At 41.9% G+C, this 27,944-nt stretch overlaps 1 protein-coding gene across 2 annotated transcripts in view; it reads left to right on the top strand.

Moving 5' to 3' along the window:
- c20h20orf96 (chromosome 20 C20orf96 homolog) overlaps positions 1–27,944 on the top strand; it is a 44,956-nt gene that overhangs the window by 1,591 nt on the left and 15,421 nt on the right. The window contains exons 2-9 of one of the 2 annotated variants that reach the window (XM_043710838.1): positions 3,709–3,789; positions 5,020–5,194; positions 11,270–11,397; positions 14,581–14,739; positions 16,366–16,465; positions 17,356–17,513; positions 17,714–17,815; positions 27,479–27,565. In XM_043710838.1, coding sequence (XP_043566773.1) covers positions 3,724–3,789; positions 5,020–5,194; positions 11,270–11,397; positions 14,581–14,739; positions 16,366–16,465; positions 17,356–17,513; positions 17,714–17,815; positions 27,479–27,565 — 975 coding nt within the window. In that variant the 5' untranslated portion in view covers positions 3,709–3,723. The remainder of the gene's footprint in view (positions 1–3,708; positions 3,790–5,019; positions 5,195–11,269; positions 11,398–14,580; positions 14,740–16,365; positions 16,466–17,355; positions 17,514–17,713; positions 17,816–27,478; positions 27,566–27,944) is intronic. The other variant, XM_043710839.1, reaches the window with a different exon arrangement.

The raw sequence follows: 27,944 nt of genomic DNA, 5'->3' as shown, positions 1-27,944 counted from the left end.
CAGCATGCTGACTAGAAATCCTAAATACATCCAGTCCCATTTGCCAGCAATTGGCCCAAATCCCTCAACTCTTTCTATTCATATGACCATCCAGATCCCTTTTAAATGTTGTAATTGTACCAGCCTCCACTACTACTTCTGACAGCTTACTCCATACATGCACCACCCTCTCTGTGAAAAGGTTGCCCCTTAGGTCCCTTTTAAATCTTTCCCCTCACACCTTAAATCGATGCCGTCTCATTTTGGACTCCCCTCCCCCCCCCCCCCCCCTGCTGTTTATTCTATCCATGCCCCTCATGATTTATAAACCTCTAAATGGTCATTCCTCACCCTCTGACTCCCCAGGGAAAACAGCCCCAGCTTATTCAGCCTCTCACTATAGCTCAAGTCCTCCAGCCCAGGCAACATCTTTGTAAATCTCTTCTGAACTGTTCCAAGTTTCACAACATCCTTCCTATAACAGAGAGACCAGAATTGAATGCAATATTCCCAAAGTGGCTAAACAATGTCCTGTACAGCTGCAATATGGCCTCCCAACTCCTATACTCAGTGCACTAACCAATAAAGGCAAGCATGCCAAACACCACATTCACTATCCTGTCTTCCTATGACTCCACTTTCAAAGAACTATGTGCCTGCATTCCAAGGTCTTTTTGTTCAGCTAAACCCCCCTGGCCCTTCCCATTAAAAATACAAATCCTGGTCTGATTTGCCTTTCCAAAATGTAGCACCTCTCGTTTATCTAAATTAAACTCCATCTCTCACTCCTCAGCCCATTGACCAATCTGATCAAGGTCCCATTGTACTCCGAGGTAATCTTATTCGCTGTCCACTACACCACCAATTTTGGTGCCGTCTGCAAGCTTACTAACCATACCTCCTATGTTTACATCCAAATCATTTGTATAAATGTATAAAATCAGTGGACCAGCATCGATCTTTGTGGCACACTGTTGGCCTCCAGTCTGAAAAACAACCTTCCACCACCATCCTCTGTCTCCTACCTTCAATCCAGTTTTCCCTGTATTCCATGTGATCCAACCTTGCTAACCAGTCTACCGTGAAGAATTTTGTCAACACCCTTATCGATCATGTTCACCGCTCTGCCTTTATCAATCTCCTTTGTTACTTGTTCAAAAAAACTCAATCAAGTTAGTGAGACACAATTTCCTACGCAAAAAAACCATGTTGATTATCCATAATCAGTGCTTGCCTTTCCAAAACACGTAAATGCTGTCCCTTAGGATTCCCACCACTGATATCAGGTTCACTAGTCTATAGTTTCACGGCTCTTCCTTCCCACCTTGCTTAAATAGTGGCACCACATTAGCCAAACTCCAGTCTTCCAGCACCTTATCTGTGGCTATAGATGATACAAATATCTCAGCAAGGGCTCAGCAATCACTTCCCTAGCTTCCCACAGAGTTCCAGGTTATACCTGATCAGGTCCTGGGGTGTTATCTACCTTTCTACCATCACCACCTCTGTAATATGGCACATAATGACTAAAAAGACCAATAAGTCAGAGCCACTACTCCTGACCCCCCCCCCCCACCTCCAATCACACAAAAATAATAGTTTGTTTTATCCAGTACAGATTACATAACTTTACCAGAAGAATTCTTCTTTAAAATTTTGAACAAAAGTGCATAGTGATTCTAGATTTCAATATGCAAGTGGTTGTATTTTGTTCTTTCATGAGATGGGGATGTTGCTAGCTAAGCCAGAATTGCTTGCCTATGCCTAAATGCACCTTGGGTAGGTGGTGGTTTGCTGCCTTCTTGAGCCATTGCAGTCCTTGGGCTGTAATAGGAAGGGAATAGAGGGATGGGGATCCTGCGTTTTTGGTATGGAAGGGCAAAACGTTTTGGCACAGGCTTGGAGGGGCCATAGAGCCTGTTCCTGTGCTGTATTGTCCTTTGTTTTTTGATCTCTAACCACTACATTTTTCTCTGAACTAAGTTTGATTCTGACCAGTGATGAGCTATCTCCTATTGACTTAAATTTTATCAGTAGTTTTGAGATGATTTGTAGTTCAGGTTGAGGTTCTGGATGTAGGTTTGGTTGCTGAGCTGGAAGGTTCATTTCCAGATGTTCGTCACCCTACTAGGTAACATCTTCAGTGGGTCTCAGGCAAAGCACTGTACATGATTCCTGCTTTCTATTTATTTGCTTGGGTTTCTTTGGGTTGGTGTGGTCATTTCCTGTGGTGATGTCATTTCCTGTTCTTTTCTTAGGGGTGGTAGATGGGGTCTAACTCGATGTGTTTATTGATAGCATCCCACCCGAACTCTATGCTTCTAGGAATTCTCCTGTGTGACTCTGTTTGGCTTGTCCTAAGATGGATGTGTTGTCCCAGTCGAAGTGGTGTCCTTCCTTTTCTGTATATAAGGATACTAATGAGAGAAGGTCATTTCGTTTGGTGGCTAGTTTTCTGCCTGTTTGTCCAATGTAGTGTTTGTTACAGCTCTTGTATGATATTTTTACCAGTAGTTCTTGATTCGTCGGTCAGTAAATGCTGCCTTGTCAAAGGCAATCATCTTGCCTTACCACAGATCTTTTGTCTATGATTGGATCACAGTAGCAGAGTTCAGGTTTTGAATGATCCTTGCAAAACAACTGGACTCCTGAGCAACTACCCACATTCAACCCTGTAAATTAGACATCTCTTCCTGCCTGTCTATTTCTCACCATGTTCTATTCACCAAACATCTGTTTTTTCTGCGGGCCTGTATTGGCTCCCATTTAAGCAACACTTCAATTTTCAATCAAGACTTGGGTCAATGGAGGATAGCTTGTCACTGGTCAGAATCAATCTTAGTTTAGAGAAAGATAGTTGTGGTTGTTGGAGACCAAAGAACAAAGAACAATAAAGCACAGAACAAGCTCTTTGGCCCTCCAAGCCTGTGGCAAAACATCTTGCCCTTCCATAGCAAAAATGCTTCACTTGCAGGACCCATGCCCCTCTGTTCCCTTCCTTTTCATGTATTCATTCAGGTTTTCAGACTTTTCGCTGGATGGTTTCCCTTTCCCTATGGTTTTAATCTCCTCCAATCTGTTACACTCTAAAATAACCTGCACTTTGCAAATTCTGATCTCTTCATCCTCATCTGAATTTATCCATGATTCGGAGATGTATTCTTCAATATATAATATCAATTCTTCAATGTATAATTTCAGTTACATCACACTGCAAATTTTTGCTATAAATTCTGTGTTACGATCGAGCCCTCCACAATCACCTGACGAAGGAGCGTCGCTCCGAAAGCTAGTGTGCTTCCAATTAAACCTGTTGGACTATAACCTGGTGTTGTGATTTTGAATTTATCCAGTGTTCCTCGCAGTATCTTCAGCTGTTAAGTTCTATGCTCTGGAATTTTCTTCCTAAACCTCACTGCCTCTTTAAGTCTCGTCTTTTCCTTTTAGATACTCCTTGAACTTTACTACTTTGACCAAGCTTATGTTCACCTGACATATCTTTTTGTGGCTCAGTGTTGTACTTGATGTCGTAGTGCTCCTGTGGAGCACCTATGGAAATGTTGCATGTTAACTACAAAATAAATACAACTAATTGTGCCAGCAGCAGTGGTATTATCGCTGTGCCAGTAACTGACACAAATCTGGTGATATTGAAGGGCTAATCTATCATTTCCTTAACTCTATATCTACAATATAATGCATAATTTATCATTTGTGTACTATCCACAGAACTTTTGGACCAAGATGGCGACAATGACAGAAAGCAATATCTGTATTGTGAAATCCTTAGAAAAGGAATTTGATATGATAGTAAGTACTGGGAGTAAGAATGCTGGAAAATGCTGACATAATTAAATCAAGTTAAATGTTTAAAGAAAAATGTCATATTACCAAGGTTTTGGAAGAAATGTATAGCAGGGCCCACCGGTACTACTATAGAGGCATATGTTGCTAGTTTTAATTAACTATCTGAGAAGACAGTTCCAGTTTTTCCATATCGTTTAATGATTGAATATGCGACAAACAGCAGCTTGTGGATCTCACGTCTCTTGCTGATCTCATCATCTATGGTGCAAATATGAAAGTTGTTATTTTTCTCCACTATTAGAAAACCTTCATAGCACTTGACATTCAAACTTCTACCTCTGGCTATTGCAACTGGAATCTAGCCACTCAGTACATTTCCAGAACTAAAGAAAAAAGAGATTTGTATTTACTAATCATCTTTTGTCACTGTACGATGGCCTGAAATGAGCTTTTACTCTTTCATGGGATATTTCATAAGACCAGCAGATATTGCTCTTTCCTAATTGTCTTTGAACTGAGTAACTTGCTTGGCATTTCAAAGTCAATTGCATTACTGTTGGTCTGAAGTCACTTGCAGGCCGGACCAGATGATAGCAGATAAGATAATAAGACATTGCAAAGTAAATCAGCCTATCAAAGTCTGCTTTGCCATTCAATGAGATCATTGTTGCTCTGATAATCCTCAGTTCCACTTTCCTGCCTTTTTCTATAATCCTTATTGTCTTGCTGATTAAAAATCTGTCTCCCAGCCTTCAGTAACGTTAGTAGCCCAAGTCTGACAACTTGATGCTAGTTGATCACAGTTATCATTGCTGAAGTTACTTTCAGTTCCAGTCCTTTTGAAGCTGCCTTGGTGGGATTTGAGCCCTTGGATTTCATACCATTAGCCTGAGCCTCTGGATTACTAATCCAGTGAAATTTCTACTATTCCACCATATTCCTAGACTATAACATTTAAGGGCAGAAGGAGGCATTTGGCCATAGAGTCTGTTCCATTTGATGACATTATAGCTAGTCTGATAATCCTCAACTCCACTTTCCTGCCTTTACCTATAATCCTTCATTCCCTTCTGATTAAAAATATGTCTATCTCAGCCTGCATAATTGATGTGCTCAAGTTCAGAAAAATGGATTGAACCTCCTAACTCACATTCGAGTAAGCCAGTATGTTACTGGACCACTTTTAAATTAATCTGTTCAAACACTTCTAACTGCATTACTTTCTACTGTTAGGATTATAGTCAGTGGGAGAGAACAGACAGACAACGAAGGAGTCACAGTGCACAGACTTCCTCACTTCCACCAATCAAGTGGTCGCCAGAAGCTTTAGGAACTCACTGGACAATTGTGAAGAAAGAAAAGGAAAAATCAGGTCATCGCATGACCCAACAGCAGAATAAGTCAGAAGGTATTCTCCCACTTTACCTCCACAATGGCAAGTTTCACATGTCTCCCTTTGTCCAACTGTGGTTGTCTAACCCACCACACTTCTGTTCCCATCCTTTCCTGAACCACGATAGAACATAAGAAGTAGGAGCATAAGTTAGCCACTTAGTCCCTCAAGCCTGCTATGCCTTTCAATGAAGGTTTCCTTTTCAACCCCAGCAACCTCCATGTTCAAAGAATTACTTTCCACCACCTCCAATATATTGCCACTAGAAATAACCTCTTGCCCCTCTTCACCACCCCACACCCCAATATACCCTCCCTGCCCCACCACCACCACCACCATTCTGACAATATTGTTTCCTCCTCAAAACCCTGGTCCGTTTCTCTATCACCAATAATATCTTCACCCCTTCCAACACAGGAGGTGTAGCAACTTACTTTTTACCGCCTTTCTCCTCATTGTCCAAGGCTGCAGTTCGCATATATGCAGAGAATCACCTCATATCGTTCTGAAGCAGCAGTATCACAAACAAGATCCTTTATTATTTTTATAAAAGTCTGGTCTTATCAAACTTTTAAAGACTAAGATCAGAGATGGAAATGCTTGTAGTTGGTGGTGGGGACAGATGTTAAGAGTTCGCAGATTAACCAATTATTTCATGTATTTGGAAAGGCAAGGACTGATTAGCGATGGTCAACATAGCTTTGTGCGTGGGAAATCTTGTCTGTCAAACTTGATTGAATTTTTTGAAGAAGTAACAAAGAGGATTGATGAGGGCAGAGCGGAGGACGTGATCTATATGGACTTCAGTAAGGCATTCAACAAGGTTCTCCATGGGAGACTGGTTAGCAAGGTTAGATCTCACGGAATACACGGACAACTGCCAGTTGGATACAGAAGTGGCTCAAAGGTAGAAGACAGAGGGTGATGTTGGAGAGTTATTTTTCAGACTGGAACCTCTTGATCCAGTGCCATAAAGATCGGTGCTGGGTCCACTACGTTTCGTCATGTGTATAAATGATTTGGATGTGAGCACAAGAGATATAGTTAGTAAGTTTGCAGATGACACCAAAATTGGAGATGTAGTGGGCAGCGAAGAAAGTTACCTCAGATTACAACAGGATCTTGATCAGATGGGCCAATGGGCTGACGAGTGGCAGATGGAGTTAAATTTAGATAAATGTGAGGTGCTGCATTTTGGAAAAACAAATCTTAGCAGGACTTATACACTTAATGGTAAGATCCTAGGGAGTATTGGTGAACAAAGAGACCTTGGAGTGCAGGTTCATAGCTCCTTGAAAGTGGAGTCGCAGGTAGATAGGATAGTGAAGAAGGCGTTTGGTATGCTTTCCTTTATTGGTCAGAGTATTGAGTACAGGAGTGGGGAAGTCGTGTTGCGACTGTACAGGACATTGGTCAGGCCACTGTTGGAATATTGTGTGCAATTCTGGTCTCCTTCCTATCAAAAGGATGTTGTGAAACTTGAAAGGGTTCAGAAAAGATTTACAAGGATGTTGCCAGGGTTGGAGGATTTGAGCAATAGGGAGAGGCTGAATAGACTGGGGCTGCTTTCCCTGGAGTGTCTGAGGCTGAAGGGTGACCTTTATAGAGGTTTATAAAATTATGAGGGACATGGATAGGATAAATAGACAAAGTCTCTTCCCTGGGCTGGGGGAGTCCAGAAACAGAGGGCATAGGTTTAGGGTGAGAGGGGAAAGATATATAAGAGACCTAAGGGTCAATGTTTTCACACAGACAGTGGTACGTGTCGGAATGAGTTGCCAGAGGACGTGGTGGAGGCTGGTACAATTGCAACATTTAAAATGCATCTGGATGGGTATATGAATAAGAAGGGTTTGGAGGGATATGGGCTGGGTGCTGGCAGGTGGGACTAGATTGGGTTCGGATATCTGGTCAGCATGGACGAGTTGCACCGAATGGTTTATTTCCATGCTGTACATCTCTGACTCTATTTAAAGTCATTCTGTCCTCAAATATGAGTTTTTTTTGTTATACCTTCATGATGGTTAAAATTGAATGCAGTTCCTTTTTATGTTTCCCTTGGAAAAGACTGTAAAATAGTAGTAGAATTTGTGGCTTGATATTCAAATCCCTCTATGACCTCACCCTTCCCTATTCCTATAATTGCATCAAACTCAGTAACCTTCAAGTTCTCTGTATTCCTCTAACTTTGGCCTTTTGAACATTCCCTAACTTTAATTGTTCCACCATTGGTGGCCACGCTTTAGGCCCGAAGTTCTGCAATTCCCTCGTTAACTCGCTAAACCTGACCATTTTTACCAACATCCTCCCCATCCCACTGGCCAAGACATTCCTTGAAATCATATGTATGATCAAGCTTTTAATCTTGCTTATTTTGTCTTATCCTCCCAAATAGAGTGCCATTAGTTGCTGTTGGTTAGCAGCCCCATATGATGGTGGCACAGTGGCTCAGTAGTTAGCACTGCTCCCTCACCAGGGTTCAGTTCCCGCCTTGGGTGACTGACTCTGTGGAGGTTTCCCATTCTCCCCTGTCTGTGTGAGTTTCCTCCCATAGTCCAAAGATGTGCAGGGTAGGTGAATTGACCATGCTAAATTGTCTGATAATGTGTTGCTGGAAAAGCGCAGCAGGTCAGGCAGCATCCAAGGAGCAGGAGAATCGACGTTTCGGGCATGAGCCCTTCTCATGCCCGAAACGTCGATTCTCCTGCTCCTTGGATGCTGTCTGACCTGCTGCGCTTTTCCAGCAACACATTATCAGCTCTGATCTACAGCATCTGCAGTCCTCACTTTCTCCATGCTAAATTGTCTGTAGTGTACAGAGATGAGTTGGCCATGGGGCATGCAGAGTTACAGGAATAGAAAAGGAGGGTGAGTCTGGGCAGGATGCCCTTCATAGGGTTGGTGTGAATCCAATGGGCCGAATGGCCTGCTTCCACATTGTGTCTTAGAATCAAAGAATCCCTACAATGTGAACAATCCAAAATACTGCTCAATATTGTATTCCTGAAACATTTTACAGACTCCCATGTGCACCAAGTGATTGCAGATGGAAAATCTGAGCCCAGAGTTCCATAGCTAGAACTCTGATCTCCACTCACCAGGACTGTCTTTACCAGTGTTCCAACTCTGCACATTATCTTGGAATTGAGACTGCTATTGATAATCCAAAGCCTTGCTTTTCATATACAATGAGGCATGAGTCATTTTTGAAAATGTTTGTGAGAAATGGATATTTTTCAGTACTTCATGTCTCGGAATAGTGACAGGTAAGCTTTAGCATTTAATTTTTCTACAGAACTGACAGCTATTAAGATTACGTAGTCTTTATTATTAAGAAAAATAGTTGAGAAAGTAGACAGAGAGATTTGACAGCCAAATAAGTACTTCTGAAATATAGTCATTGTCATAATGTTGGAACCTCAGAAAATGAATTGATATTGATTGAGGGTTAATCTTTAGCAGTTCAGGAGAATAACTTCTCTGTTTTTATTTGGAATGGTTTCATGGGATCTTCTAAACAAGAGGTCAGATTTGTTTTATAATTTTGTCTGAAAGCTTTGACAATGTAGTACTGACCTCAAGCCTCTATATTGGAACAAGAACCCACAATTTTCTGAGACTGGGGCTGATGCATCCAAGATATAGTCAATATGAGCACATCCAGAATCTTAGATTGTGAACTTTGGAATTCAAATCTGCAACTTTCTAATAAGGCACGTTGATATTTGCTTCCTACATGGTAAATTTTGGCAGGATACATCAGTTAAGACTTGGCTTTGAACTTTAGTCTCCCATCTGAGTCATTACATTACGGCTACTGCTTTCATGCTTTCAAAGATGTGTCCACACTAAAATGCATTCATAAAAAGAAAAATAAGAATTGATGTCCAAAGTATTCTGTAGAGCAAAAAGATGCAGATAGTTGTTAGGCAGTTTCATCCCTCTCCATCTGCTGCCCTGTCGAATTATTTCATTGGTTTCCATTTGTATTCTAAAAAAGCACATTGAGAAACTAAGCATCACAGTTTTACCTTATTCCCAAAAGCATCTATTTACTGTCTGCACTGGCAGGATATATATTTATGCATGAACAAACACATCTTGGGATTTGATGAGATTAATTTGCAACAAATGCTTTACTCTTGTGATATATCGCTGTCTAATGACAGGCTTCTGGTTACCTGCTACTTGACATAGACAGTTAGAGTCATAGAGATGTACAGCACGGAAACAGACCCTTTGGTCCAACTCGTTCATGCTGATCAGATATCCCAACCTAATCTAGTCCCACTTCCAGTGCTCAACCCATATTCCTCCAAACCCTTCCTATTCATACACCCATCCAGATGCCTTTTAAATGTTGCAATTGTACTAGCCTCCACCACCACCTCTGGCAGCTCTTTCCATACAGATACCACCCTCTGCGTGAAAAAGTTGCCCCTTAGATCTCTTCTATATCTTTCCCCTCGCACCCTAAATGGGCTCCCCCACCCCAGAAAAGAGACTTTGTCTATTTATCCTACCCATGCCCCTCATGATTTTATAAACCTCTGAGGTCCCCTCTCATCCTCCAACGTTTCAAACCAAATAGCCCCAGCCTATTCAACCTCTCCCTATAGCTCAAATCCTTAACCCTGGCAACATCCTTAAAAAATTTCTGAACCCTTTCAAGTTTCACAACATCCTTCCAATAGGAAGGAGACCAGACTTGCACACAATATTCCAAAAATGGCCTAACCAACGTCCTGTACAGTCGCAACATGACCTCCCAAATCCTATACTCGATACTCTGACCAATAAAGGAAAGCATACCAAATGTTGCCTTCACTGTCCTATCTTCTTGCGACCCTACTTTCAAGAAGCTATGAACCTGCACCCGAAGGTCGTTTTGTTCAGCAACACTCCCTAGGACTTGCCATTAAGTCTAAAAGTCATGCTAAAATTTGCTTTCCAAAAATGCACCACCTTGCACATATATAAATTAAACTCCATCTGCTACTCCTCAACCCATTGGCTCATCTGATCAAGATCCTGTTGTAATCTGAGGTAACTTTCTTCACTGTCACTACATTTCCAATTTTGGTGTTATCTGCGAACTTACTAACTATACCTCCTGTGTTCGCATTCAAACCATTTATATTAATGACGAAAAATAGTGTACCCAGCACCGATCCTTGTGGCACTCCACTGGTCACAGGCCTCCAGTCTGAAAAGCAACCCTCCACTACCACACTCTCTTCTACCTTTGAGCAAGTTCTGCATCCCAATGGCTGGTTCTCCCTGTACTTCATGAGCTCTAACCTTGCTAACCAGTCTACCATGGGGAATCTTGTCGAACGCCTTACTGAAGTCCATATGGATCACGTCTACCGCTCTGCCTTCATAATCCTTTTTGTTACATCTTCAAAAAACTCAATCAAGTTTGTGAGACACGATTTCCCATGCACAAAGCCATGTTGACTATCCCTAATCAGTCCTTGCCTTTCCAAATACATGTACATCCTGTTCCTCAGGATTCCCTCCAACAACTTGCCCACTACTGATGTCAGGCTCACTGGTCTATAGTTCGTTGGCTTGTCCTTACCACCTTTCTTAGATAGTGATCCCACGTTAGCCAACCTCCAGTCTCTGGCACCTCACCTATGACTATGGATGATACAAATATCTTAGCAAGAGGCCCAGCAATCACTTTCCTCGCTTCCCACAGAGTTCTAGGGTACACCTGATCAGATCCTGGGGATTTATCTACCTTTTTGCATTTCAAGACATCCAGCACTTCCTCCTTTGTAATATGGACATTTTTCAAGATGTCGCCATCTATTTCCCAACATTCTGTATTTTCCAACTCCTTCTCCACAGTAAACATATGTTAAATCCTTTTCAAACAAATGTCTGTATAGCCCACGCTTCCAACTGAATTCACTTTCACTACATGTTGCACTGGACAAACCATGATGCATTTGATTATTTAGTCCAATTATATGAAATTTAACCATTTTAGTGGTGATGTTAACCTACTTATACCTGTAGTCCAATAGCAAGCTTACACCTATATCCAATGGATAATTGCAAGACTTTGCTCTGTTTTAGGTTTATTCCGGCCAAACACAGATCAGCCCTATACAGGCAAATGTGATCATCCCTGGCAGAAAAGAATACTGCTAAAGGACGATGACCCCTGCTATGTTGAAATGCAAAATAAAATTGCAATACTTAAGGTAATTGTGAAGAATGCCATTAGTGTTGTAGTACTAGGTATATACAATGCAGGGTGTCTTGGGACTAAAAGGTAAAATCTTAGATTTTCTTTTACTTGACGTGTATCCAAATAATGTGTGTGTATGTCTACTAGTCAGTGGAAAATGTGTTTTTTCAGAGAGCATGTCTCTGCAGGACTTCCCTTAATCCTTGCTTGTTCAGGCATCCTCGTGTATGTCACCCACGTGACTGTTAGTGAATGGTGAATGAAATAAGTCCACAGAGGCCAGTATCCCATCTCCAAGTCACCCTTCATTTGCGTAAGGAGAGTCTTTGACACTGATCCCACTCTTAGAGTGAATACTGCTATTCTTATCTGTCAGCCAGGGCTCCCTGATTGGAGCTGTTAACTGGTCCAATCAGAGAACTCATGTTCTATGAGGTCCACCTAGCTGACCTCATTACAATCACTACAGTGGGTTTGAGAGAGTATTCCACCATGCAACACACCATTACATCTGCTAATTTCTCTCCCTACTATTCTTAGACCAGCAATACCATCCAAGTTACTAACTACTGTACAGGGCCTGCCAATTTCATTTTTCCCTAACCAAGTGCGGCAATGCCAATCAGTATTAAATAATTAAAATCAAATCAAAGACTTTCCTATGTTGTGTGACTGAACTACAACATAGAAATGCACTGACCAACAGAAGGAATTCTCCCTTTAATTTCAAAACTTAGGAAATAGGGGAGGAATAGGTCATTTGACCCCTTGAGCGCTCTCCACCATGTAATAGATCATAGCTGATGTTCTATCGTAATGCCATTATTCTGCACTGTCCCCATATTCCTTGATGTTTTTTAATAAATAGAAATCTATTGATCTCTGCCTTGAACATTCTCAATGTCCGAATCTCCATAGCCCTCTGACAGCAAATAAGAAAACTTCAAGTATTTGCCACCTGAACTGAAGAAATTCCTCTGAACCTCAATACTAAATGGCCTACTTCTTATTCTGAGTTCTCTTCTCGTCTCCTCTCCAAAATTGAGGCCTGAGGAACTTCCTTTCTGCATCCATCCTGTTGAGTCTTGAATGAATTTTATATGCTTCAGTACAATCGCCTCTCACTCCTTTAAATTCTTGAGTGTACTGACCCAGTTTCTTGTCCTCAAGGAAGGAGAGCAAAACTGTACACTGTATTCAAACTGCAGTCCCTGTAAGGCTCTGTACAATTACAGCAAGACATCTTTACTCTTGTGCTCAATTCCTCTAGCAATAAAGACCGATAAACCATTTGCCATTCAAATCCTCTGGAGAGAGGGGTGCCTCAGTGGAATGCACTTCCATTTTGCTTTCAGTGTCAACATCAAGCTCTCGCATTTTGAGAACAGCATAAATTAGCTATGGGAGAAAGATCCTGTCTATCTTGGAATGAAACCTTAAAGAATTTCCTCTGATTTTCTCAAAAAATGGTGTTCAAGAAATACATGCGATGCAGAAAATTTGCTTGTCATCTGTTTTGAGCAGTGCTGCATGCAAGCTTTCTTCATGGCATTATTGGTGTCAGCACCTGCAGAGTTTTATAATAAAGTATAGTTTGATGAATGTCGAATATCATTTGCAGTTAAAATGCTCCTAACATTACCAGAGTCAGTTCAGAGCAAATTGTTCCAGGTAAAACTTGGCGATACTGATTCTACAGGAGCTCTTTTTGGTACTGTTGCGAGTGACATGCTGATATTGAATTAAAAATATGTTTTATTCCTTTGATACTTATTTGAACTCAATCATCCCTTGTCAGTTTGGTAACTATGTTTTGCGTTTTCGGTTTTGTGCTACCTGTCCCCATAGTGTGCTCATTTATGGGGCAACCACAAGACCGTTAACAGCTGCCGAGGTTTCTGCCTTGAACCACAAGCACACATTTCTCTAGAGCCTTTCTCCCCTGTCTGTCTATCTCTTCACCATCATAAATATCCTTTCCCCCTCCCCCATCCCATTGCAAACCTCCCTTACCAACTCCATCTACCTGACTATACCCTTGTTTCATGCTTAAAAAAGACACCCTACAAGTCAGTCCAGCAGCCTGAAATTTTAACCACACACTGTCATTCTTTGTAACCATGCTGATTTATTCCATGTTCTGTCACCTTCTGCACCAGAGTGTTGCTGCCTTACCAACCCTTTTCCAAGCGGGATTGCAGTTCTTTGAACACATTAGCTTAAAATACTGCCACAGCCTTATACTGTACATGAGAATAAATCAAGAGAGCAAAGATGTCCAATTTTAGCTCTTCACCTGGAAAAATAGATTTGGCACTTCAAATTCTAAGCTGTGATTAATAAATAAATAGGCAAAAGTGGGGACTGCAGATGCTGGAAGCCAGAGTTTAGATCAGAGTGGTGCTGAAAAAGCACAGCAGGCCAGGCAGCATCCAAGGAGCAGGAAAATCGATGTTTCATGCAAAAGCCTGACCTGCTATGCTTTTCCAGCACCACTCTGATCTAAACATTAATAAATAACTATTGAGTGAAAGCATTTCACTTCCATAATCTAGGTTTGTTCAATATATCATTTCAGTTGCATCACACTGTAATCTTTTGCTATAATTCTGTGTCTTATGGTCCTGCTCCACAGCTACCTGATGAAGAAGCAGCGCTCTGAAAGCTAGTGCTTCCAAATAAACCTGTTGGACTATAACCTGGTGTTGTATGATTTTCAACTTTGTCCACCCCAGTCCGATACTGGCACCTCCACATAACTTTGAGTGACTAGGTTTAAGAATCAGCCATCGTTTCCCCACACAAAATAAAAATACCTGTTCTGGGGCAAAGAAACATTGACCATTTGACTCATGATGTACATTCTCACTAAGTGCCAAGCAAGGAAGCCAGGAGAGGTCCTAGACACTCATTACACCTATGTGCCATTTCCCTATCACATCTCAATATTCTCTCTCTGCCAGTTTTAAGTGCATCACACATCACACTCACCTCAGTTTTGCTAATGCTTTACAAATGTAGATACCTTAGAATTTGTAAGACACAGAACATTTTGGGAACATTGAGCATGGGGTGGGATGGGGAGAGGACGGGTTTATAGAAGGTCAATACACCAGCTACAGATTGTTACTTTCACCTCTTTACCTGAGGACCCACTATAGTTTGAGAGCTCCTGTTTAACTATACTGCTTCACAGTATCTAATAACAGCAAAGAAGAAGCAAATGGATGAATGCAAGGAATATAGCAAGACTCTCCTGGATATGAACATGAAGCTGGCCAAAGAACTGAAAGAGATGGATGAAGTCGCCATGAAAGAGTCCAGAAACCTCCTGGTTCAGTATAGCAAGTTTAGGGTATGTGACTAATGTGGATCATGTGACATCTATCTGACTACGTGCCTATTTTTTCAAGCTGTAAGTCTATAGATCCATTTCATCTCAAGTATGATTCAAAGTGTGAGTGCTTGTGCTTTCCTTAAATTGAGCTCTGTCTGTCATGGCTTCCCCCTCCCCCATTAACCTTCAGCCTGTCTGTATGCTCCTTCGTAACTCCCTGTAATATATACCCAATATTGAATATGCATCGTGAATCAAACCTAACTATTCTATCGTATCTTATTGAAGAGTGAGGTTGGCTAAAGGCCACAAACTGTTTGTCTACCATTGTCCAAATGTGCGCATGGACCTCCAGTCCGGAATAACAAACGCTTATGGGCAGAAGTAGGTCATGGATGTGACTGAAAAATAAGCTTTTAAGAATCATAGCACCTGAGGCAGTGGTGTAGTAGTAATCTGCCTGTTATGTTCTGGGGCATGGGTTCAAATCGCTCCGTGGCAGTTTGAAGTGATTTAATAAATCCAAATTTTTTTAAACTAGTCCAATTATGCAACCACAGTTGTGGTTGTGAAAGCTCATCTGGTTCACTTATGTGCTTTAGGGATAGAAATGTGATGTCCTTGCATGGTCTGGGTGACATGTGACACCAGACCCACAACAATGTGCTTCATTTTTAACTGCAGTCTCAAATATCAGTTGTATGAAACCACTAAAGAAAAGAAATGAAACCAGACAGACCACCCAGCATTGATCAAGGTACCAGAAACAACAATGGCAAACTCAGTCCCGTTGAAGTCCTAGTTACTAACATCTGGGAGGTAGTGCCAAAAATGGGAGGGCATTCTCACAGAATGGTCAAGCAACAGCTTAATGTAGACATACTCAGGATCATACCTTGCATTCAATGTCCCAGACACCACTATCACCAACCCCGGGTTTGGCCTAACCCAACGGCGGGTCAGACCCTACAGAGTCGATAGAAGGATAAGAGGAGAAGGTTCCTGGGTTCACCACTACCCCTACATTCCCCTCCAAGCCACACACCATTCTAATTTGGAACTGTTTTGTTATTCCTTCATTGTTGCTTTGTCAAAATCATGGAGCTCCCTCCCTTAGCAGCACTGCATCGCAGGGACTTCAGCTCAAGAAGGCAACCTGTCACCACCACCACCTCAAGCAGTTAGGAATCAGCAATAAATGCAGTTCTAGCCAAAGACAGGCATATCCTGTGAACGAATAAAAGAGAACAGTGTGCAGCTAGAATTATTTCCCCAAGGAAACCAAAGGGAACCAAACTTTTAGGTCTGAGGAATTTCCATGGAATGTAACATACAAAATTGCAGTGAAGTATCTTTCCAATACTTGTTTAGTTAACAGGCTAGTACCTGGGTAAGGTAGGGTTGGCATAAAAGACTGCCAAGCCAGGAGAATCAGCTGGCTTGCTGCTGCCAGTGGAAGCATGCTCCCACAGTCTTAGTGTTAACTTTGCACCATTCCTTTAGAGGTTGCAGAATGTGGAGGTATGGTTGTTTGTATCAACATACTTTGTGACAAACTTATCAGAAAGGAGTGTGAATAAAATGGATATGTTCTCTTAAATCTGACATTGTTCTTTCAATTTTCTCTCTCATTTTGTATGTAAGAAAGGAATTTCTGGTGTAAGTGATTGGAAGCGACAGGAGCTTGAAGCAGCAAAGAACGACCTCAAAGACACTGAAGAAATAGTGGGACAGAAATCTGGAGGTCAGTGAAGAACTGTTGTATATTGTGATTATATTTCTTTTGTAAATATGTGTAATTCCTTCACGTCACTGGGTTAAAATCCTGGAATTTCCTTCCTAAGGGCATTGTGTCTATATACATAATGTGGACTGTGTGGTTCAAGAAGGCAACTCACCACCACCTTCTCAAGGCCAACCAGGGACTGACACTAAATGCTGCCAACCAGCAATGCCTGCATCCTATGGTGAATAAAAAAGATAAAAAGGAGCCTTCAGCTATAGTTACAATTCCTGATTTCTATCTTGTCCTTCTTTAGAATCAAGAAAGATCTACTATATTCATGGTCTTATTATGAGAGTTCTGGGCACCTGCTCGGGGAAATCGATCACTAAGAGTTGAAAGGTATTGAAGAAGACTCCATTCAAAATTAACTCTTTCCCTCTCTACAGGTGATGCCTGACCATCTAAGTACTTTGAGCATTTTTATTTTAGATTTCACATGCTATCGTAGATTCCCTACAGTGTGGAAACAGGCCATTCGCACCAACAAGTCCACACCAACTCTCCAAAGAGTAACCCACCCAGACCCATTGCCCTCCCCTATTACTCTACATTTACCCCTGACTAATGCACCTAACCTACACATCCCTGAAAACTATGGGCAATGTAGCATGACCAATTCACCTAACCTGCACATCTTTGGACTGAGAGAAGAAACCGGAGGAAAGCAACACAGACACAGAGAATGTGCAAACTCCACACAGTCGCCCAAGGCTGGAATTGAACCTGGGTTCCTGGCGCTGTGAGACAGCAGTGCTAACCACTGAGCCACCATGCTGCCCCCTCTTTTGTTTTAGTGAAGTAGAATGCTTGTTATCAAACAAATCTGTCAGATGTTTTTACTTTCTAAGAGTTACATCGTCAACTGGAGGAAATTAACTCCCGAATTCGGAATGCGCAGGAGGAACTCAGCAAGCTGAAGGACTTTAGAGACAAAGACTTTCCTGTATATGCTTTGAAAATTGCAGAACTGCAAAGAGAAATTGGGCAACTCCCAGGAAAGCACCAAGTAAGTAGAGCCAAGATGCCAAGCATCTGTTGTGAAATTATTCTTGCCCCTGTTACATTGCAACCTTAATTCATGGTTGTCTATGTTTCTGCATTTGCTGTGTGTGAGGTAATTGTGTTGCCTGATCATCAATCACAGTAAGTTTCAGAAGGCACACCACCGCTGATCACAGGTAACAGTCTTCTTTTGATATCAAACAGGCTGAGCTAGACAATATGGAGCAGATTGCACTTGAAGAAAGGAAGAAATTGCAAAATGCACTGAAGGAGAAAGAACAAGAGATATTACAGAAGATTGCTGAGGTTAGTAATTGAGAATAGTGATGGTTGGGGAAAATCCAACCTTTTCTTTCTCTTCTCCCTCATCCTTCAAAAAGGATTCTGAGGCTGAAGGTTAATTGACCATTTCAACATTGAGACTGAACAATTTTTGCTCGGTAAAAGTATTGAGGGTTACGGGCACCAAAGCTGACAAATGGATTGGGTACAGGTTTAGCCATGAAATTAAAGTTAGGCACAAGCTGAAGTTACTAAAGAACTAACCCTTCCTATTCGAAGAATCTATTTTATTCCCTCCCACAGGTTTGATAATTTTCTGACATTTAACTTTGTATTTTACCAGAAAGTTTTCAGTAATGTGTTAACAAAGAGATTATGTGACCATGTATTCTGCCTGTTTGGAATTGCTGATCTATTGCATGGAAACAAATTAACTTACAATTGGGCTGGAACCTAGAAAGCTTTTTTTTCATTCATTCATTGGGATGTTGGCATTGCTGGTTGTGCCAGCAATTATTGCCCATCCTAGTTACCTTTTGAGAAAGTGGTACCGAGCTGCTGCCTTAAACCACTGTATGGTGTAGGTGCACCCATAATGTTGTTAGGAAGGGAGTTCCAGGGTTTGGACTCAGTAACACTGAAAAAACAGCAATATATTTCCAAAAATTGCAAGTTCTTATGTTTCCATTTATCTGCTGCCCTGTCCTTCTAAATTGTAGTGGTCATGTGTTTGAAAGGTGCTGTCTAAGTCCTGTGGTGAGTTTCTGCAGTACATCTTTTAGATGGTGCACACTAGTCTACTGAGTCTCAGATGAATGGGCTGACTGGCACCATATCCCCACACAATCTCGCAGGCTGCTTTTTCGAGGATAGTGTCAAGCTTCTTGAGTGTTGTTGGAGCTGCAGTCATCCAGGCAAGTGGGGAGTGTTCCGTCACACCCCTGACTTGTGCCTTGTCGATGGTGGACAAGTTTTGGAGAATTAGTAGGTGAATTATTCACTAAGATTCCTAACTTCTGACTTACTTTTGTAACTACTGTAGTTATGTGACTTGTCCATACTTTCCCAGTTTGTTGCCTTAAATTTGTTAGCATGTGACTGTACCTCTCTCAATTAAAATGTAAGTAACTTACTTTTACTGTAACAGTACAATGTCAATCATAAGGATTTCTTGAATTAAAGAGGAGCAAGATCATTACCTGCTCGACTGCATGAAAAATGATAAAGTCTCATTGTCAAGCATATGTGAACCTTTGTCAAGTCACCCAGGCCTGCACACACAGGTATAAATTTGAAAGGGAATGCTGTCCTATACAAAAGAAAGAATGATATATAAGTTAGAGTCCCTTTGGGTGTTGTTGAGGTGCCGTGCTTTAAACTAATACCACAGCCGGCCAGCTGGCTTCTTGGACCATTCTCAGTAGCAAATGTTGTACTTTTTTTTAAAAAGTTTTCAGTTTCCTGATGCTGGTTCTCTGTGTACCTGGGAACCGTGCACTTTTCTTCTTGAGGAGCAGAGAGTGAACGTTCTTTCTGTTTTTAACATCTACATACTTAAGTTTTATCTCTCTTGCTCTGCCAGATATTTCCCTTGAAATAGCTTATGTATTTGTTTTTAATCTACCCTTTTGTTTATGAAATACTTTCTACTTTCCTCAGAAATAATAGTCAATGACACTCTTGGCTTGAGAATCTTTGCCATAATCTTTGACAACAACTCAACTACAGCCTACAACCTAGCAGGGCTTCCTTTCTCACAGGCCTACGAATTCACCAAGCTGCTTGTTATCATCGCCCTTCACTCTTTTGTTCTCGAGCTTAATGATTATAGGTGGAGTTCCATCTCCAACTTGTGAAGATCCCCTCATTGTGGTGTAAATCATAAGAGGTAAGGGCATTTTTATGCCTCTGAGCTGAGGTTGAGGGTGTGGTTTGTGATGGAAGTGTTCAGTTTCATTGTCTTTGGAGAGAAAAAATAATTTCAGCCCAGGCTGCCTTCTCTTTAGTTTCATTTAGATTTAGTTTAGATTCCATTCGATTCCATTCACTTCTTAAGTCCACTGTAGTTCCATGAAACTGGGTCAAGTCATGCCTATGGTCGTCATAAGTCAGTGTTATTGGTCACTTTTTTTAAAAGTCCTTTTAGTCCATGCAAGTTCCAGGTTTTAAAATGAAATATGGAATTCAAAAATCAGTCATTAATATTTTGTCAGAGCATTCTAAGGTGATTAAAGAATTTAACTGGGTATACAGAGGAAAAGCAGTGTGGTGGTGGTGAATTCAGAACATAAGCTATAACCATAAAATTAAAAGTAGGGTTTTTTTATTTGTTCATGCAAGCTACGTGTTTCTGGCTGGGCAAGCATTAATTTTGCATGTCTCATTGCCTTTGAGAAGGTGGTGGTGTGTTGCTTTCTCCAACCAATGCAGTCCACAGAGACACCCACGGCACTGTTAGGCTGGGAACCCCAGGATCTTGATGCACTGACTGTGAGGGAATGGCGATTATGTTTCCAAGGTAAAAACAAGAACTGCAGATGCTGGAAATCAGTCTAGATTAGAGTGATGCTGGAAAAACACAGCAGCCAGGCAGCATCCAAGGAGCAGGAAAATCGACGTTTCAGGCAAAAGCCCTTCATCAGGAATAGAGGCAGGGTGCCTGCAGAGTGGAGAGATAAATGAGAGGGGGGTGGGGGTGGGGAGAAAATAGCATAGAGTACAATATGTGAATGGGGATGGGGATGGAGGTGTTAGGTCAGAGAGGAGTGTTGAGTGGATAGGTGGAAAGGAAGATAGGCAGGTAGGACAGGTCATGGGGACGGGGCTGAGCTGGAAGGTTGGAGCTGGGGTGAGATGGGGGAGGGGGAAATGAGGAATCTGGTGAAGTCCACATTGAAGCCCTAGGGTTGAGGTGAGGCATTCTTCCTCTAGGCGTCGGGTGGTGAGGGAGCGGTGGTGGAGGAGACCCAGGACCGGCATGTCCTTGGCAGAGTGCGAGGGGGAGTTGAAATGTTCGGCCATGGGGCGGTGTGGTTGATTGGTGCAGGTGTCCCGGAGATGTTCCCTAAAGTGCTCTGCTAGGAGGTGTCCAGTCTCCCCAGTGTGGAGGAGACCGCATTGGGAGCAACGGATACAATAAATGATATTGGTGGATGTGCAGGTAAAACTTTGGATGTGGAAGGCTCCTTTGGGGCCTTGGATGGAGGTGAGGGAGGAGGTGTGGGCGCAGGTTATACAATTCCTGCGGTGGCAGGGGAAGGTGCCAGGCCAGGAGGGGTTGGTAGGGTGGAAGGTGCGCACCAGGGGCGTTCTGTCCTTGTTACGGTTGGAGGGGTGGGGTTTGAGGACGGAGGGGTGGGATGTGGACGAGATGTGTTGGAGGGCATCTTTAACCACATGGGAAGGGAAATTGTGGTCTCTAAACAAGGAGGTGTGTTCTGTGATGGAACTTGGTCCTCCTGAGAGCAGATACGGCGGAGGTGGAGGAACTGGGAATACGGGATGGCATTTTTGCAGGAGGTAGAGTGGGAAGAGGTGTAATCCAGGTAGCTGTGGGAGTCGGTGGGTTTGTAAAAAATGTCAGTGTCAAGTCGGTCGTCATTAATGGAGATGGAGAGGTCCAGGAAGGGGAGGGAGGTGTCAGAGATGGTCCAGGTAAATTTAAGGTCAGGGTGGAATGTGTTGGTGAAGTTGATGAATTGCTCAACCTCCAGGTGGGAGCACGAGGTGGCGCCAATGCAGTTATCAATGTAGCGGAGGAAGAGCTGGGGAGAGGTGCATACGGAAGATGGACTGTTATGTTTCCAAGTCAAGATAGTGTCTGTCTTGGGGAACTTGCAGGTGGTGGTGTTTTGATGTATTTGGTTCTTCTACTTGGTAGAGGTCACAGGTTTAGAAGCTGTAGTTGGAGCTTCAATGAATTGAATTGAACTAGCTTTATTGTCACTTGCTCAAATGAGTACAGTGAAAAGTTTATGAGTCGTAATTTATGGTGCCATCTTGGGTACAAGGTATCTAGGTACAAATTCTTCAGTACAAGTTCTTAGGGGAAGAAAATTAGGAAAATAAGGAAATAAGTCCAGCATTGCAGAGCATGCTGCACGTTCTCCCCGTGTCTGCGTGGGTTTCCTCCGGGTGCTCCGGTTTCCTCCCACAGTCCAAAGATGTGCAGGTCAGGTGAATTGGCCATGCTAAATTGCCCGTAGTGTTAGGTAAGGGGTAAATGTAGGAGTATGGGTGGGTTGCGCTTCGGCGGGGCGGTGTGGACTTGTTGGGCGGAAGGGCCTGTTTCCACACTGTAAGTAATCTAATCTAATCTAATCTAATCATAATAATAAATTAGAAAATAGAGAAATAAAAAGTTCAGAACAATAGTCCAGTTCATGTTGGCACTGAGCCTGCAGACCCCGCCAGGCTTCATCTCAGGGCTCTCTAGGTGGGGAAACAGCACTGGAATCATCTTGAATCCTGAAGTCCATGCTTGGCTGCGAGAACACCATGTTGGGCCAGGAGACATCCAGGCTGGGCCAAAAGACACCATGCTGGAAGGATATCTCACCGAGTCTGCGCTGAGGCTAGAATTCAGGACGTCTTCTCAGGAAGAAGGAAAAGAAGACAAATAAACCCACAAGTCACTGTACTGCGTTTTGTACAGCTACTGCTGTCACTGGTGAAGTCAGTGAATGTTGAAGGTTTGACTCTTTGCCAAGTAAGCAGGCTACTTTGTCCTGGATGTTGTCAAGCTTCTTGAGTGTTTCTATCCAAGCAAGTAGGGAGTATTCCATCACGCTCCTGACTTGTGCCTTGTGGATGGTGTACAGGCTTTGGAAATGGGAAGTGGGCTGTATGCTGCAGCATTCCCAACCTCTGACCTTCTGTTACAGACATTTGTATTTATATGGCTGGTCCAGTTTAGTTTCTAGGCAATTATCATTCTCAGTATGTTGATCATTAGGAATTCTGTGGTGGCAACATCATTGAACGTTAGGGAGCACAGTTAGGTTCTGTTGTTCGAAATAGCCATTGCCTGGCAGGGGCACCATCATCCTTGCAACTTGGCCAGAACTCCTGGCCACTTAAATCCATGCCCATTTTGCTTGGAACCCCACCCCACCTGTAGCACAAAAATGGCTCTGGCTCAGATGGCATCCTGTATGAGCATGATGATTATTTCTCTAGTTTCTAAATTATTGCTATGCTCTGTAATGCTTTTTGTCTTGCTTAGCCAGTGTGCATTCTGCACTCTTCTTCCTTTCAATCCTTTCAACTATTGTTCTTGCTGGGATCGCAGTAACTCTCATTCCATTCATCTCTTTCCAGTTGCAACTATCATTGAGATCACTTATTTCCACCCACATAACATTTCCAAATTTTGTCACTGCCTCAGTTCATCTGCTGCCACCTCCAAATTGACATGAGAATACACTATAAGGGGGAGGCGACAGGAGGGCAATTGGCACAAGCCAACTTGGGGGGGGGGGGGGGGGTACAAAAAGTTACAGGAGCAAGTCATTTAACCACTCGAGCCTTGTATACCATTCAGTAAGATATAGACCAGTGAATGATCCGTTCCCCATCCACCTGTCTTAATTCTGTACTTTATAACCTTGTCTTCCATCCATCTCAGTTTTGAAATTGTCTACTGACCAACTGCCTCGGTTAAATGCACTGTGTAGATGTAAATTAATTGTTAAATTGGTAGCAGAGTCATAGTAATTAGGAAACATTTTGTTGGCAGGTTTATTTTTTTAAAAGATGTTTTATTGATCATCTCTGACCAGATGTCATTTACGTTTCATAAATACCTTATCGCCAAGTTTGCCAAGGAGGCTAAAAGCCAACATTTACTTCATTTTTGATTTTCGCTGAGAGTCCTAATATCTGGATAATATTTGAAAGTAGAGGAAGGAGCAGAGCTTAAGGAAACAATGGGGCAATGAGACTAGTTTTCCATTTGTCATGAAAACTCATCATGATTTGAAAACTTGGGTTCTGAAGTGGAAGAGGAATGTGTAGCTTTAAGTTTGATTTATATTTCTGTTTTGTTCTGTTTATATTTCTGTTCCCCTGAAGTAGGGGAAAAAACAAATTGTTATTGCCTACTAATAGAATTCCATCTCTCAGAAGGACAGAATGTTCCAGAAGAAAAGGCAGTGTGCAGGTTTTCAAGTAGAATTAGAATTAGATTTGGTTGCCACATATACTCTAGTGTGAGTACAGTGAAAAGTGTACAATGTCGACATTCCTGGTACTATCTTAGGTATAATGTAGAAAAATTTTTAAAAAGTTAAAAGTTCCACTGTCTTTCTGAAGTGCTTAGCCATGCTGAGCTGGCATTCCCTATGAAGGCTCCATCTCCCCTGCTTTGGCCCGCTCTCCGGGAGACTTCGAGCAGCCTGCTCTTGCTCCTGTCACAGACGCTGGGGGTTAGAGAGAAAAGGACTAACAGCGCAGGTGTTGTTAGTTTTGTAATCTCCAAAACAGTCTGGCCTCAGAAATCCAGAAATCAAGTCCTAAATTGCTTAAAAGCTTAAGAGAAAAACAGTGACTGTTGAAGAGATGAGTTTAGCAAACACATTAAATAAGTGAGAACAGTACAGTATAGGGGTAGGCCCTTCAGACCACCATGTCTGCACCGACCATGATGGCATTCTAAACTAATCTCACCTGACTACACGTGGTCCATATCCCTCTATTCTCTGTGATTGTCTAAAAACTCTTAAACTTTGTTAATGTATCTGCTTCTTTCACCTTTCCTGACAGCACATTTCAGGCTCCTACCACCCTCTGCGTAACAAAAAAACCTTGTGCATCGTCTTTAAGCTTTCTCCTTCTCACCTTAAACTTATGCCCTCTAGTATTTGACATATCCACACTGGGATAAAGACTCCAAGTGTTCACCCTATTCGTGCCTTTCATAATTTTAATACTTCTTTCAGGTCACTGCTCAGCCTCTAACACACCAATGAAAACAATCCTAAGTTTATCCAACCTCTCCAGGTACTCCAGTTTCCTCACAGTCCAAAGATGTGCAGGTAGATGGTTTGGCTGTGCTAAATTTCCCATAGTGATTAGGGATTGTAGGCTAGGTGGATTTGCTGCAGGAAATGCAGGGTTACAGGGATAGGGTAGGGGAGTGGGTCTAGGTCTGGGTAGGATGTTCTTTGAAGGGTTGGTGTGGACCTGATGGGCTGAATGGCCTGCTTTCAAACTGTAGAGACTATTATTCTATAATCTATATTCTGCTGTATCCTTTGACAACTTCCTCACTACCACAGTTCCATAAATTCTCGTGTCATTTGCAAAATTACTAATCAGAGTCAAACTTACTAATCATCCAAATCATTTTACGTATATTGCAACCAACAGAGGTCCCAGCACTGAACCTTGTAGAACACCACTAGTCGCAGACTTGATGTCAGAAAAGCACGCCTCTACACCTACCTTTGTCTTTTGTGACCCAGCCAATTTTGTATCCAATTTGCCAACTCACCATGGATTCCATGCGGCTTAATCTTCTGGACCAATTTGCCATGAGGGACCTTGTCAAAGGCCTTGCTAAAGTCTATGTAAAAACATCTGCCGCCCTACCCTCATTTAATCATCTTGTCATTCCTCAAACAAAACTTAATCAAATTTGTGAGACAAGATCTCCTCACATAAATCGTGCTGACTACCCTGATCAGTAGTGCCTGTCCACAAATTTACTGTGATGGTCTTCTGGCTCTCAAGGCTTTGCTGCTTCTCGACCTTGCTTCTTCAGTACCTTCACTTGCTTAAAGGAGGCACTGGATGACTCATACATAGTTATAAACTCTCTTGACTTATTGGATAAGAGCTGCAGCTCTGTTTATAGAAAATAGGTTTTCCTAAGACTTGATTTTTTTTCTCTGTCTGGAATACTGTCTAGATCTGATGGCCCAGTTATAGGAAAGATATTAGTGAGCATGAGAGGGTTCAGAAGAGATTTCCCAGAATGTTGCAGGGTATGGAAGGTTTGAGTTATAAAGAAAGGCTGGATAGACTAGGGCTCTTTTCACTGGAGTGTATGAGGTATGACATTTATAAAATCACCAGGGGTACAGATAGGGTTAATGGTAGTTCTCTTTTCCCTAAGATTGAGGATTTCAAAAAGAGTGGTCACATTTTAAGGTGAGAAGTGAGAGATTTAAGAAAAGGAAGAGAGATAAGGCGGTTTGCGTGTGGAAATGACCTTCCTGAAGGGGTGGATGTGGGCACAATTACAACGTTTAAACAACATTTGAATAAGTACATGACTAGGGAAGGTTTGGCGGGATATGGGCCAGGAGCAGGCAGGTGGGGCAAGTTTAGTTTTGAATTAAGCTCAGCGTGGACCGGTTAGACCAAAGGTCTGTTTTGTGCTGTGAGATTCTGACAACTCCTTCCTTTTCAGAGGCTTCTGACCAAATGTTCACGTCCACACCTATCTGGGAGCCAATCATATAGTTGTTAGGAGGCAGAAGGTCTTTGGTCAGTGGAGTGGTGACCAGATGCCAATGACAATCAGCTACTTATTGCTGGCTAAATCTCCCTTTATGCAAACTCAGTGGTTTCAGCTCATCTACAGTAATCTTTCCCATGGCTTGAAGAAACAGCAATGTAAACAGCTATTACAATGATGTCAAGTAACTGGCTTTTAAAAAGTACAAAAACCTTTTCCACAATACTTGGTTTTAAAAAACTACTTTTTTTCCTATTTCAGTTCACAATCAAAAATACAGAAAAGTAAAAAGATGCAGTCTTTACAATTCAAGGCTACTTGTTCTTCCCAATCGTACAAAATTTGTCGCATGAAATGCTGGAAATTACACATGGGCATATCTCAGCATGTTATCTGATGGCTCTTTGAAACATGAATGTTAAAGGATTAATTGTTTCAAAATCTTGATGTAACAATGATGCCAAATTTAAGAATCATCTTTAGCAAGGTCATTGTGTATCAACTGTTGCCTCTCAAACTTTCCCACTGGGACTTGCAGAACATTCAACAGTTGTAAAAAATAGAAAACAAGTGTGAATGATTGCACAGCTGTTGAAGTATACAGCAGGACCTTGTCAACTGCAGTCGCATGAACAAAACCAGAGCTTAGCACTCTGAAGCAGAACAATGGTTTAACACCTCACTGCAAATGTCTTTTTATTATCCAACGGTTGAATGAAGCTATTATTACTAAGGCTAGCAATTATTCCCATCCTGGGATGACTTGAGAAGGTTATATAGTTTTGATAACCTGCGCTTGTATAACAGTTTTAACAATAAAAGTATCCCAGGTTCTTCATAGCAGCAGTATCAAACAAAATATTGACACCAAACCATATGAAACTGTTTGGTTAACTGGGCCATTGGGGAGGCTGTAAAGAGTTAATCATGGTGCAGGACTGGAGTTACAATTTGGTAGACTTAGTGAAGACAGCAAGGCTTTCTTCCCTGACAGATGTTAGTGAGACAGTTGGCTTTTTGTGACAATCCCACAGTTTCACCGTCATGTTCACTGGTACTAGCTTTTCATTTTCTTTGTTACATTTGGATTCAAATTCTCAAACAACTGCAATATAACATAACCATAACAGTAACATATCCTTACAACTTCATCTATAATGAGATTTAACGACTTTTTTTTGGCTGTGATTTTTTTTCATTTAATAGTTATTATTTTGTACTGGCAGGAACAATTCCGTTTCATTCCTCCAGGATTACAAGAGCTAATGTTTCACAATACGGTGATGAAGAAGGAAATAGAAGTTCACAGAGAGGTTAGTTCTGCGGATCACGATAACTTGAATTGATCTTTGATCTCTCCAAATGGTTATACAATATTGATTCCAGTTTCTAAACATTGTGCAGATGTATCTTCGGATGTTAGCTTGAATAGACTTTGTTCAGTTCAAACTGTACTGTGCTCAGATTTCAGTGCCTCCGGCATTGCAGGTGCACTGAGAACCACGTTGTGTAGCAAATGATGTGGTTAGAAGGAACTGCTAACAGTGGCACATAATTCAGATTCCAAAAAGGAAATTTGTCAGTTTAACCACACGTGTTGCAGACACTAGGGAGTCAATTTTCACTTGACCCTGCCTATCCTGAAACTCAAGTGATAGGGCAACATGTGGTTTTACATCCAATCCTGTTTTC

Source organism: Chiloscyllium plagiosum, chromosome 20, assembly GCF_004010195.1.
Source record: "Chiloscyllium plagiosum isolate BGI_BamShark_2017 chromosome 20, ASM401019v2, whole genome shotgun sequence".
NCBI classification, from domain to species: Eukaryota; Metazoa; Chordata; class Chondrichthyes; order Orectolobiformes; family Hemiscylliidae; genus Chiloscyllium; species Chiloscyllium plagiosum.
This window is presented reverse-complemented; position numbering and strand designations above follow the sequence as displayed.